General features: G+C 51.2%; 1 protein-coding gene across 1 annotated transcript; it reads right to left on the bottom strand.

Annotated features, from left to right (window-relative positions):
• Nucleotides 1–367: 367 nt before the first annotated feature.
• On the bottom strand, nt 368–12,377 carry ASB18 (ankyrin repeat and SOCS box containing 18; the record flags this gene model as incomplete). Its single annotated transcript, XM_082311915.1, is given in 6 exon segments — nt 368–750; nt 1,612–1,725; nt 2,390–2,888; nt 10,815–11,082; nt 12,067–12,322; nt 12,324–12,377. Coding segments are annotated over 6 exon segments (1,377 nt in total). The 3' UTR covers nt 368–564.

A 12,377-nucleotide genomic window follows, 5' to 3' on the forward strand; every position in this document is an offset into this window, starting at 1 on the left:
CCCCCGCCTCTGGTCCTGCCTGGAGTAACCAGCTCTTCCCTGGTGGCTTCTACAACAAAAAATAGATTTTTGGTCTATTTTACAGTATATATTAATGCCACTGGATAGTTCATCCTGCTAACAGCTTCCATGATGCATCTCTGGTCCCCATTCTGCTTGTGCCACTCACAGGGGAGATCTATCCAAAGGGATTTGATGCCCACGTGGGCTGATTTTTAGTTGTCTGCCATATGTGCTTGCCTTTGCACACCTGAGGAGCCCCGCTGCTTTGCAGAGATCCTTTATAATGAGTGTTATTCATATCTGCAGCATGCTTGTAACAGCTACTAATCATTTTATTACTCTTTATAATCTATTTAAAGCACAATTAGAAAAAAATCTATACAAAGTTACAGCCGAAAGCACATTTTAGTTACGTTATAAATCCCTGAAAAACAACCATCTATCATGAAAACCGGCGCTCCTTCGCTCGGCTGACAGAAATGGATGCTGCTGCGCTACACCGAAGGATGACGAGGTAAGGGAGGGCTGGACGGCAGACCTCGGTCGGCTCCTCTCGGCCCTTCAAAGCACAACTCCTTCAGGCTCCAGCAGCAGGTAATCATGCAAAGGCTTGGGCACAGGCAGCAAGGGGATAAGGCAATGGCATTTGCTGCCAAACTTTGTCCGAATGGCGGAGCGGCATAAATGTTGCAGGCACCGGACTGTGCCCGCCAGCCGGAAAAAGGACTCGTAGAATAGCTGGTGCTGCTGCAAAGAGAGGGGGGGAGAAAAACCGTGAGCATCAGTTGGCTTTATTTTCTTCCTGATTAAGCCAAACAAGCCAGAGACACTTTTGAGATGAAGATCTAAGGGGAGGAGGTAAGAAACTTATTGGCGATGTTTGCCCGTGGGTTAGGGGTCCGTGTGCTGACGCGGCTCCTGCAAGCGAAGGCTGGATGAGGAATTCTCCTGTGGAAGCACATGTGAAGAAACCCAGCCTTGCCACAGGTGCTGTTTGGGGAGGATGCTTTCATGCCCACCGGCAGCAGCATCCCTGCAGGAAGCCTTAGAGCTGACGTAGAAGAGACCTGCTTGTTTCTAAGACAGGGAAACAAAGCACGATCGGTCTGTACAGCCTCAGCTTTTTCTTAGCTTGGAATAAAAATAATTTTTCCCATCCCCTGGAACACGTCGAAGGGCTTTATTTGCACTGCAGCAGCTGTCCCCCCTTGCGGCCAAGCTAGCCAAAGATGGGGGGGCAAGGCAGCCACCCAAGATCATTCAAGAGCAGGCTGGCCGTACCTGTTGCATGTCCGGGGACAAGATTTTTAAAATCAAAATCAGTGGCATGGGCTTCTGCTGGGCAGCGGCCTGGCTCCAGGGTCACTTCCAGATGTTGGGATTGTATTTTGTCTTGGGCCAGGGGCAAGAATGGGGGTTTTGGTGTTGATGGAGCTAAAGGGATGCAACGCTGCTGAGATGAATCGGGTGTGCAGTGGTGCTCCAAGGGCTATCCCTTTTTTTTTTTTCCCCACCCAAGTGAAGTTTGGGTGGGGGAAAAACTCTCAGTGGGTAAAACCCCCTCTTCGAGGCTCAGCCATCCCTGCCAAACCACCAGTGCCATCTCACCTGAAACACCTCCTCTGGCACGGCCTCGGCCCACTTCTCGGAGACGGGGATTTGTGAGTAAGAATTGAAGAGGACTTCGATGATCTCCGGCACGGCTGCGCAGGACTTCAGCACCTAGTCGTGGGCAATGCGAGGGTGTTCAGACAGAGATGCGTGTCCCAGCGGGGCAGAGCATCCACATGCTGCAGCTGGGGCTTCTCCCACCCCACTGCAGTCCAGGTTGGGATAGTCCCCTGTTGGTATGAGGCAGGTGTAGGATTTGTCCTGGCATGCTTTGAAGATCTTTCTCCATCTGTGAAGCAGTGGGAAGACCTGCCTTGCTGTGGCACTTCTTCCTCTGGATGTGGCCCTTGCTTCTTATTTACATTTTTGGCTCGTGCATGATAAGCCAGGATAATATTTTCTTTATTGTTTGATGTAAAATCAATGAAACACAGAGTCATAAGGTGGCTGCACTGACGGCTGATGTACCAAGCCTATCTCTAACATCCCCAGGCAGGCAAAAATCCTCCTTGCCAGTGCCCCCTGCCTGTGCTGGCTCCATCCTGCCCTTCCCCCTGCCTGCTTTTCCCGCTGCCACCCTGAGTGGGTGTTTTCGTTTCCATCATTCCCAGCAGCATCGCCTACCCCAATGCTGTGGTGCCCTTTCCCTGCCCGGACCGGGAGGCTCTCCCAGATTCTCCCAGTCCCCCGTCTTTTTGTTTTCCAAAGCACCCTGACCCCAATTGCAAAATCCTAGGTGCAAGGGGATGCACGGGGGCTGTTTTGGGGTCAGTACCTTGACGAAGGCAGGGGGCCATATCTTCTGGGAGCCGTGGTTGAGCAGCAGCTGGACGGCGAGGTGGGGCCGCAGCTCCCGCTTGAAGGCGGCGCTCTGCAGCGCGCAGCCCAGTGGGGAGATGCCGTCATAGTCGATGGCATTGACATCAGCCCCACGCCGCAGGAGGAAGCACGCCAGGCTGGCGTTGGCGGCCCCGCACGCTTTGTGCAAAGGGCTCCTCCGTGTCTCATCCCGGGCATCGATGTCGGCACCGTGGGCTGCCAGCAGACGGCAAAGCTGCAGGCAGCCCTCACCAGTGCCCGGCGCCTGCCCGCAGAGGATGCTGAGGGCCGTCTCCTCCCGCGCGCTGCGTGCATCGACGCATGCCCCGTGCCGCAGGTAGAGGCGGGCATGGTCGCAGAGGCAGTGCCTGGCTGCCACATGAAGCGCTGTCTCACCCCCATCCTCACTGGGCAGGTTGACGGTGGCCCCATGTCTCAGCAGGAGCTTGGCGCATCTGCAATGAGATGGGAAGGCTGGGGCATGCACCGCCTGGATGGGTTTTGGGGGGCATGGGCTGGAGCAGGAGGTGGCATGGGATGAAACTGGGTGTCCTTCTGGAGCTGGGCTCCCATGGGGGTTGTGGCACTTGAGGATTTTGGGGGGGAACAGCAGAGGCTGGGGAGGGTGACCCTGTGTCCTGCCCACTGCAGTGGCGGTGATGGTGGTTTGGGCAACGTGTCCCTCTTGCCCTTGACCAACATCATTCATGAATGGTCATCCTTGACCATCCTTGACCATCTTAGACCCACCAGGGACCAGTGATCCTTGTCCCGGTTGTGCCGATGGCTGGGCAGCACCGGGAGTGGTGCCCACGGTTAGCCACGCCAGCCGGGTCTCTCCCGGCCGGTGAGGGGTGTGGGATGCATTTGGCCATGATGAGGACACATAGGGTGATGGGCCCCTTCATCTCCTGGCACGGGCGCAGCCTTGGGGTGTTATGGAGATGATCTATGCAATCCCACCCCTTGGCTGACATCCACAGAGCTTCTCATCTAAGAACATTCTAAACCGCTACCTCCACCTTCATCTGTGCTGAGACCCAGCTGACATGGAGGGAAACCCTCGGTAATGCCTCTGTGCAGCAGAAGATCTTGGTGTGGGTTTGCTTGGGTATAAAAATGGATTCCTCTTCTCCTGTTAAGGGACCCAAATGCCTGTGTTGGGCTCCCACCCCAGAGAGGACTAAAGAATCGTGTTTTATGCCTGTCCTGAAAAGAAACACCTTTGCAGATGGTTTAAGTCTGCGGAAACAAGTTTTGCTGGCTTGTTTGGCACCCAGTGACAATGGAGCAGCAGCACCTGCAGTTCCCAGGAGGAATAAATCGAGGTAAGCAATCCTCCCCATCCTAAATCACTGCTCCCACCTCTCCTTCCCTCTAACATCACTGTGTGTAGTTGCAAAGAGGCATTGTGGCTGCTGTGAGGGGGGGACACCAGTTCCCATCAGAGCTTTCCACCTGCATCCTTCTGACAATGGATGGGGGTTAAAGATGCCTGGTATGCCCCGATGGTGTTTTTTTTTTTTTTGGTGTGTATGTATGTGAGTAAACAGATGTGATCAGCTAGTCTAAATGAATCAAAGTGACTGCTCCATCTCCTGCTGGGAGCTGCTGGGGCCGGCGTGGCTCAATGTCACCGCCCGGGCAGGGCTGTCGGCAGCCGGGTTAGTGCGCGGGGCCAAGCTCACCGCTGTGGCATGGAGGAGTTATTTTTTGGAGGGGGGACAGACCCACATGCTGTCCAAGTGAGACCTTGAAAACATGGCGAGCTTGTGTTTCCCAAGAGATGCTGCCAGGGAGGTGGAAAGAGCAGTCCCTCCAGGAAGCCTCAGCCGTGGCTGGCTGGAATCTAGGGAGGTGTATCAACCTTTAAACCCCCCCTGCCTGTTTTGTTGGTTTTTTTTTTTTCCCTGTAATGAGCTTTTCTTTTAGCTCAGGTATCACCCAGAGCCCTAAGTGAGGTTCTGGGCTGATACAGAAGCAAAATGAGGGGGAGCTGTGGGTAGCAGAGTCCCAGCCTGACCCCTCCAGCAGGAGCGATGGGAAAGAAGAGGAGCCCCAGGGAAGAAGGATGATGCCAGGACATATTGCTTGTTTTTCTTGGCCCAGATGAATGCTAACTTATGTGGGGAAAATAATAATAATAAAACAGTAATAATAATAATAATCATCATCATCATCATCATCATCTACTTGAATCTTTCTGGACCTGCAGCATCACCTCCCCCAAGATTTGATAGGAGCTGGTGAGACATTCACTGTCCTTGGCAGTGCAGGATCTGCAAACATCTCCTTGGGCTGCTTTTCCTGTGCGTATCAAGCCTGAGTTTGCCAGCAAAAAATCCTGCAGGATCTGTGGGGACAGGCTGTTTCTGCAGCCTTTGCAGGTGTAATGCTCTCAGATGCTGCCAGCCCTCACTGGACCTCGCCGGAGGCATCTGCTGCGGATGCTCTCTGCTGGCAATGCAGTTGTGGGTGAGTGGATTGAGTGTGGGCTCGCGCCAGCCCTGAAATCCTCAGATCTTTCTTTACTTTACACTTCCCCTTTTACTGTAAAATGTGCTGAATCCCTTTCTCAAGCAATGATGGCTTGTCTCACTGGAGGTTTTTTTGGGTGCTTGCTGTCTGCTCCTGGTTGGTAAAACTTGGTTGGAGAGGGTCTGTTGCTGGAGCAAATCACACCGCGACTCAGTCATGTTTACCAGTCTTGTCCAGCCTTGATGGCAGGGAATTTGTAGCCCTAATTTTAATGAGTCTCTCAGGACCTCTCCGGGTTAGCTTAATTCTAATGTCACAGTTAGCTCTGGCACCCTACAATAATGTATTCAGGGCAAACCAAGGGATGATTCTGCAGGGAAAAAAATGGAAGAAAAATATATTTCTGACTTGGTTGCAAAACATGTAGCAGTCTAGTCCAGGAGAAAAATCCCTTTTGTTCTTTTTCTTTTTTTATAGATCACGCTTAAAGTATCTCTGCTCCTTCCCAAGCAAGGAGGCGGCTGTGCCTAGAGACCCTGAGCACAAGCACCGCGCTGGTTTGGCAAGCGCGGTGTATTGAGAGTGCCCAGGCTGAAGATTTACATCTGCATAGGCAAGACAGAGGGAATATTCCCCTGCCCTTAATTTCCAGGTAAAGGGTGGTACATCATGGGTTGCCTGGCAAAGCCAAGAGCTGTGCTCAGCCCCTCCAGCCCACGCACGGGGTTTTCCTTTACTGAGAGTGAGATGGGAGTTCAATTAAAGGGAGTTCAATTCCTTTTGGTCTCCTGATAGCATCCCAAATATCCTTCTAGAAATACCAGGGTGGAAATGCCACCCTTCTCAGATGCTATTTTCCTGAAGGGTTATTCTTATTTATTATCAAGTTCAATGGTTAACTTGTTGGAAGAAACCCGAGTCAGTTTATATTGAATTTTCCCCCTGGATACTCCTCCTTCGACAAAGAGGGAATGTTAGTGAGGGGCTATAAATAAGGGGTGATCTCGTCCGGTTAATGGAAATGGTGGGCCCCTGCGAGGAGCACATGCCTCCTGTTTGGATGTATGGGACATCAGCAGGTGCTGGGTAGATGCCGTTCGTGCTTGCTGGCTATATGCTCTTATTTTAGCCTCTAAACTCTGCTGATGAACTCACACACTCTAACACTTTGCCAGCTTTTCTAGCTGCTTGTTTTTTTTACTAATGTCCTGTTGTTCACCATCGGATTAGACTAAAATCCCATTAAATAGAGCTCAGTTAACGCTTGCTGCTTTTGGAGGGCTCCTCTCCAATTTTCTGGGAATATTGCAAGAAGCCATGGCTTTAGTTCAGCAGAAATTCAGACACAGGGTGGCAAAGCGAGCCAGTTTGTTTTCCATCCAGCCTGGTACCATCAACCAGGCCGAGCAGCTCGCCAGCAACAGGGATGTCCCTGGAGCAAGCCCTCAAAGAGCCATCCTCACCCACAGCCATGCCTAATTTTGACTAGTTTAAACTCACTTCCAAACCATTCCTAACTCATTTGTGGGTGATGGGTAACACACCTGGATGTCTCCTTGCTTGAGCAAGTCACCCGTTTGATCAAAATCACACTAATTTGTGATAACTGGTATTAGTACTACAGGTTCACCTTGCACTGGCGTCCTGGCTCAAATAAACGGGATAAAATGACTTGTGTTTTATTTTCCTTCTTTGCCCATCAGCAGAGTCGGGGCAGACATCGGTGCAACGTCGGGCGGGATGGGACCATCGCCCTCCCCTGCCCTCCCGCTGCCAGGATGGCTCCGCTGGCCACAGCTCCCAGCATCCTGGAGGGGTGCTGCTCAGTTTGGGATGAAAAATGCCCAGGCTGGGAAAGTGGGATTTAGCTTGGAATGGGATGCCATGAACAACCAGCAGGAGGAGCAGGAGGTTGGGGCAGCGGAGGCTAGAGGAAAATTCCTGTCCTAAAACCTGCTCAGGCCCTCAGTTTTCTTAAGGAAAATCTCCTGTTTTGTTTTCCCCTCTCCCTGGTGCCAGACTGAGGCTTTCCCATCCTTCTCTTGGTTGTTTCTCATGGCATCCAAGTGACCATCTCCCAATCGGTCAGTGATTTATTGCAGGATTGATCCTGCTCAGAAAAACAGCCTTCCTCAAGCTTGGCTCTGAATGCAAGGATTACTCTTATTAATTTCCTACAAGAAGGAGAAAGGAAGCCTGTTTTTCTTTAAAAGATGAAAATCTTTTTGGGCACCACAAGCCAAGTGGTGAACCATGGCAACGCCGGTGCTGAGGGTGGGTCATGGCGCGGGGACTGCTCTGCCGCTGCAGGTCAAACACCAGTCCAGGAACATCGCTCTCTGTACCGTCTCTTTGCCAAAACTTTGTGACATGTGGATACTCCTCTGTATGAGTCCTCGCTTTGTCACACCAACTTGGGGAGCAGCTTCTCCAAAGAGCAGGGTCAGCCCTCGGGTTGTGCTCTGTGTCTGCTTTTGGGCTCTTTATGTCTTGCTCAGGACCCATTAGGGAGCTGGTCTTCCCTGGCGGGTGGATGAGTTTCCAAAATGATGGCTCCAAATGCTCTTAGTTTTGTATTTTATCGATGCTAAATGGAGCAGAGGATGAAGTTTAGCACTAGATGATGCTAAATGCTGGCCTTTAAAATCTGCGGTCTTTTTTATTTGTATTAATGCTTCTTTCCCGCAGCCAAAAGGGCAGTGTGTCTGGGCCAATACTGGAATAGCTGGAGGCTGCCATGGGGCCAGGTCCACCAACGGTGGGTTAGTGCCCATCTCTCTGGCATTTGGGAGCCTTGCTATTTTGATAGCATTGCCTTTTTAGGTACCTGCCTTCCTGCTTTGCTCCTGTTTTCTGCTAATTCCTCCCATGATGAGCTATCCTCATCTAACACTCCCTAAGCAAAACCTGTCCTGCCTCCCCAAGCTGGCAGCTCTTGCGCTCGCTCCCTACCCCATCGTTTCTTGCACAAGAGCCCTTGGACACCAAGTCTCCTCCTGCATTGACTCATCTCACTGTTTATGTCCCATCCCTTGGTCCTGGAGGCTGGGAGACAGAAGACAACTCTGGTTTCAGCTCCCAGGGTGGAGCAAAAGCTTGAAGAAGTGAATGCAAGGGCATCACTCAGACATAAGCCCAAGTTGCACAGAGGCAGGGGTGACATCTTCTTTTCTCATCATTCAGCTTGATTAAGCCCTCTTCCCTACGTGGAAGGCTGGGGAAGGCAAGCCCTGGGGGATTTCTCTCCAGGTAGGCTCTCCCTGGTTGCATGGGAAACCTGGGATCTTCAGAGCTTTTTCCGACTCGCAGATCTGAAGGAGGACTCTACAAATGTGGTAGCGTTCGCCATCCCTTCTGCTGTGGGTACCACAATGGGAGGCGGGAGCTACATCCTGCATCCCTGCGATGTGCCTTCCCACCGCCCCACGCCTGCTCTTCCCCCTGGCACCGCCGGGAGAGTTGAAACTCTTCCTCTCCCCCTCAATTATTTTTATTTTATTTTTTTTCGGGGTGCCAATAAAGGCAGACTCCTTTAATCATCCCAGCTTTAAGAGGGAAACGGGAGAGCGCCAGGGAGAGAGTGCAGTGAATTTAGAGACTCATCTTACCCCACCATGTTAATTATCTCTGCTGTAAAAAAGAGGTCAAGGAGAGGAACTCTACTAAATAGGCCGACGTTGGCATGAACAGCTCCTAAAGTGAAGAAGGTAAGACTGAACTTTACTGGAACTTTTTTTTTTTCCATCTCTTCAAAAAGCTCCTAGATTAAAGCTCTGATATCCTTTTTGTTGAAATCTCATGGATTCTGAAGCTCAAATGGCTGGAAGGAAGCCCAGATAATTTTTTTTTTATCCCAGTCACTGAGAGGCTCAAAGGTTTTAAGTCCTGCCCCCATGGTGAATTGCCGAGTATATGGGAATACAGAAGAACCCGGCACATAGGTGTTCTGGCCATTGTTATCGAGAGGGAGAAAAATAAAATAGCTCTCTATGTAGGTCAATGACCCGCTCTTTATTGTCAGTAAAAAATTAAGGATGACCTAAAATCTACTACTCAATAAAAAAAAAAAAAAAAAAAGGCAAGGTAAAGTAGTCTCCCCCTAATCAAAGAGGAAATGTTTGTGTTACCTAAAGCTTGACCTCCTCAGTCTCTAACTTTAGCAAAGTCTTTGCAATTGGAAAGTAGTGGTCAAAACCTCAAAACCTGTCTGAAATGTCTATTAATTTTTGATCTTTCAAGGGAGTTGGCTTAGTTATTGTAGAAGCCCCCATAGCGCCAGGTAGCGTAGTTAAGGGTCTCTCAGCATTTCCATTTTAAAGTCCCAATATTCAAGGGCTTATAACTCAGCTGTTTCCACGTTGCGTCTGTCTGATCCCTATGTCGCTGTTTGCTGGCTCACCTGCTATCCTCCTCCATCCTTCTAGGGGAAATAACACGTAAATTGGTGACAGTGACTCATTTTTAATATATACATATTTTTCTCCAAGCTGGGAAGCACTTGGCCAAAACCAGAACACCTGGACTTCTGTGGGCCATGGGGTCCTCTCCATGCACCAGGTTGGTTTCTGTGCCCCATCTCTACAGGGGGAGAGCAAGTCAGTGAAGCCTAAAATACCCCTGCCCCCCAGGCTTTTAGGATGGCTTGGGGTTTGGAGACTGAAGGCTTAAAGGTCAAAAGGGAGCTCAGGAATTAAAACCCAGGAATTAGAGCTCAGGAATTAAAACCAGCTCCTTATTAATGATGAGGGCTGCTTGTAGCATCCTCCCTTACCCATCCCACTCCCTCCAACCCTCATCACACCAAGGGTGCATTTGATTAATCCCTAGATTTTTGGCTGAACCAAAATTTGATTAATACGTGATTTTTTGGCTGTCTTGCAGAGACTCCTATTTATAAGCCGGCCTTGCGATATTTATGTCTGCAAACCTGGCTGCTTTTCTTTTGCAGAGCTCTTTCCCTGACACCTGCCCCACGATATGTTGGATCCGTAGTGGGAACCTTGCCTTCACCACCTACTTCTAGTTAAGCTCACTGCCTGCCTAAAGAGGAGAGGATTGAAGCTGGGGTGGCTTTTCACTGCAGCTGGCAGGAAATGAAATTTGCTACACACCTAAGCAGTTTCATCAGGATATCAAGGGGCTAAGCTCTTTATAAAAAAAAAAAAAAAAATCCTGATTCCTTGGGTCTAATGATTCAGGCATTTAAAGTCCTACCGAGACATACACATTTGCACGAAAAGCTTATTTTTCAAGGCAGTGTTTATGCTCATCTCTGTGTGATGCTGATCCATGGTGAGAAGGGAGTGCACGCACGTGGCCAAGCCTTAGCCCTGACTATAAACCAAGGTGGACCTGTACATGGCTTGTCCGGAGTGAGGAGGTGGGAGGATTGCTACCCATCCCGCAGACCCCATCCCTTCATTATGGCGCTGGGGCTGGGATTTTAGGAGGAGCGGGCACCCTGATTGGCACCGATGTCCCTTGCAGATGGGGTCGGCATGGGCTGAGGAGCGCAGGAGGTTGGGGTGACCTATGTGCTCCATGACTGGACCCATCCTGAACACCTCCTGGGAGAAAGGATGCAGGACGTAGTGATTTTAGAATAAATCATCAGACAAGAAGAGGAAGGAAAAGCATATGGACCTGGTTTGGGCTGCTCCTGTCCATGGGAAAGAGACTTGGGCTGTGCGATGTGCCTGGCACCGAAATGTCCCTTTTTGTCTATGCTGAGTGTGCTACAGCAGCTGATGCAGCCGGGAGATGTGGGAGCATGCAGGAAGACTTGCAAGGGATCATGGCATCTTTTTTGCAACCCACAGAGGCAAAAGAACTGGGGTCTGCATGCAGGGGATGCAGATCAAGGTTATCAGCAGGGGGATGCTGATGGGGGACCCTGTCCTTACCCCAAGGAGTCTTGGGTGGTGCAGAGGTGCAGGGGGGCCATGCCCTCGTCACTCTGTAGGTTGGGATCAGCCTTGTGCTCCAGGAGCAGCTCGACGCAGTCCGTGTGCCCCCCCAGGCAGGCTTCGTGCAGGGGCCCGCGCCCCCCTGGTGCCAGGTTGGGGTCGGCCCGTCGGCGGAGGAGATGGCGCAGGCAGGCGGCGTGACCCTGGCGGGCAGCGAGGCACAGCGGGGTGGTCAGCTCCCGCTTGTACTCCAGCGACCACAGCCCTGTGGGGAGGAGGGAGCTGGGCTGATGCCCGGGGCTGACCTGCTGGGTTCCTGTCCCCTGTGCACCAGCCTTGCGAATAAACCACATCAAGACACTATTTTTTCCATTTTCCTTCTAGCGCCCTGGCAGCTTTAGGTGTTGCAAAGAGCCTGGTTATGGTTGGTGGCTGCTCCAAGCGCTGTTGGCAAGAGGGGAATCAAAACTCACCCAGCATGTGCACATCCAGGAGCAGGATTTCATACAGCGTGAGCTGAGTAAACCAATACCCTGCCCACCACCAGCTGCACAGGGGACCCTGTGTGCAAGACCTTGCTGGCAGGAGCTAGAAGACAGCTCATGAATTCGCCACCTGCACCCAGGGGAGGAAAAAACTGTCTTTGCTGGGGCTGGGCTGGGCCTGAAGGCGCCCAAGCTGGGTGGGAGCACCTTGGGAGCGTGATGCAGGGCTGGGCATGGGATGAGCTGGGTTTGGGCTCAGTTGGAGCAAGGCATCACATTTCCCAGCAGCTCTGGGACCATCAGTAGATGCAGGGTGCCCGGTGAGCATCTGGGACCACAGGCACCATCTGGGGTTGGGAGGCACCAAGTACCAGTACCCTGGGAGCATCTTATTCCTGCCAGCTAGGACCGGGCTGCTCTTTCTGACCCCCTGCATGGGGAATTTGGGCCCTCTTGCAAGCATGCCTAAGCCATGGAGCGCCCCATCCCAACCAGAAAAATTAATGTGGACGTACACTATTTACACTTCCCTGCCCCTTCGGTGGGTTAGTATGTGCAGAAGAGAAGAAAATAATAAAAGAAAGTGCTGAATATTTATGACTAGGGCTGCAGGGCACAGTCAGCTAACCAGAAACCAGTCACCTCGGGAACAGGCTCTATACAAGCAGTGTTAGGCATGTAAATGCACTGCACCTCTCTTATTTAGGGTTAGTAAATATCTGTTTTTTTAAATTTTTCTGGACTGGCCTTTAAAGGAAAAGTACCTGAGATTCCATAAGACGCTTGGCTTTTCACCTGCCACTCCAGTTCATTTTTACTGATCTCAAAAACCAGGTTGACATCTTGATAGTATCGGTCAGTCAGGACCTCGAGGTTTCTCAGGTCTCCCGTGACCAGGGCCGTGTAATACTTGGTACCAGGAGCATGAGCCGTTAGAGGATGCTCTGAATCCAATTTGGGGGAAATCTGTAGCTTTTCTGTGACAGGTCCCGGTAACTCGCCCATTCCAGTGCTTCCCGTATGTGTAGGTCCTAGCTGGGAGGATAGACAGGCTTTTATAGTTCATTGTTTCCAT

This window comes from Platalea leucorodia, assembly GCF_965183815.1.
Source record: "Platalea leucorodia genome assembly, chromosome: 5".
NCBI lineage: Eukaryota > Metazoa > Chordata > Aves > Pelecaniformes > Threskiornithidae > Platalea > Platalea leucorodia.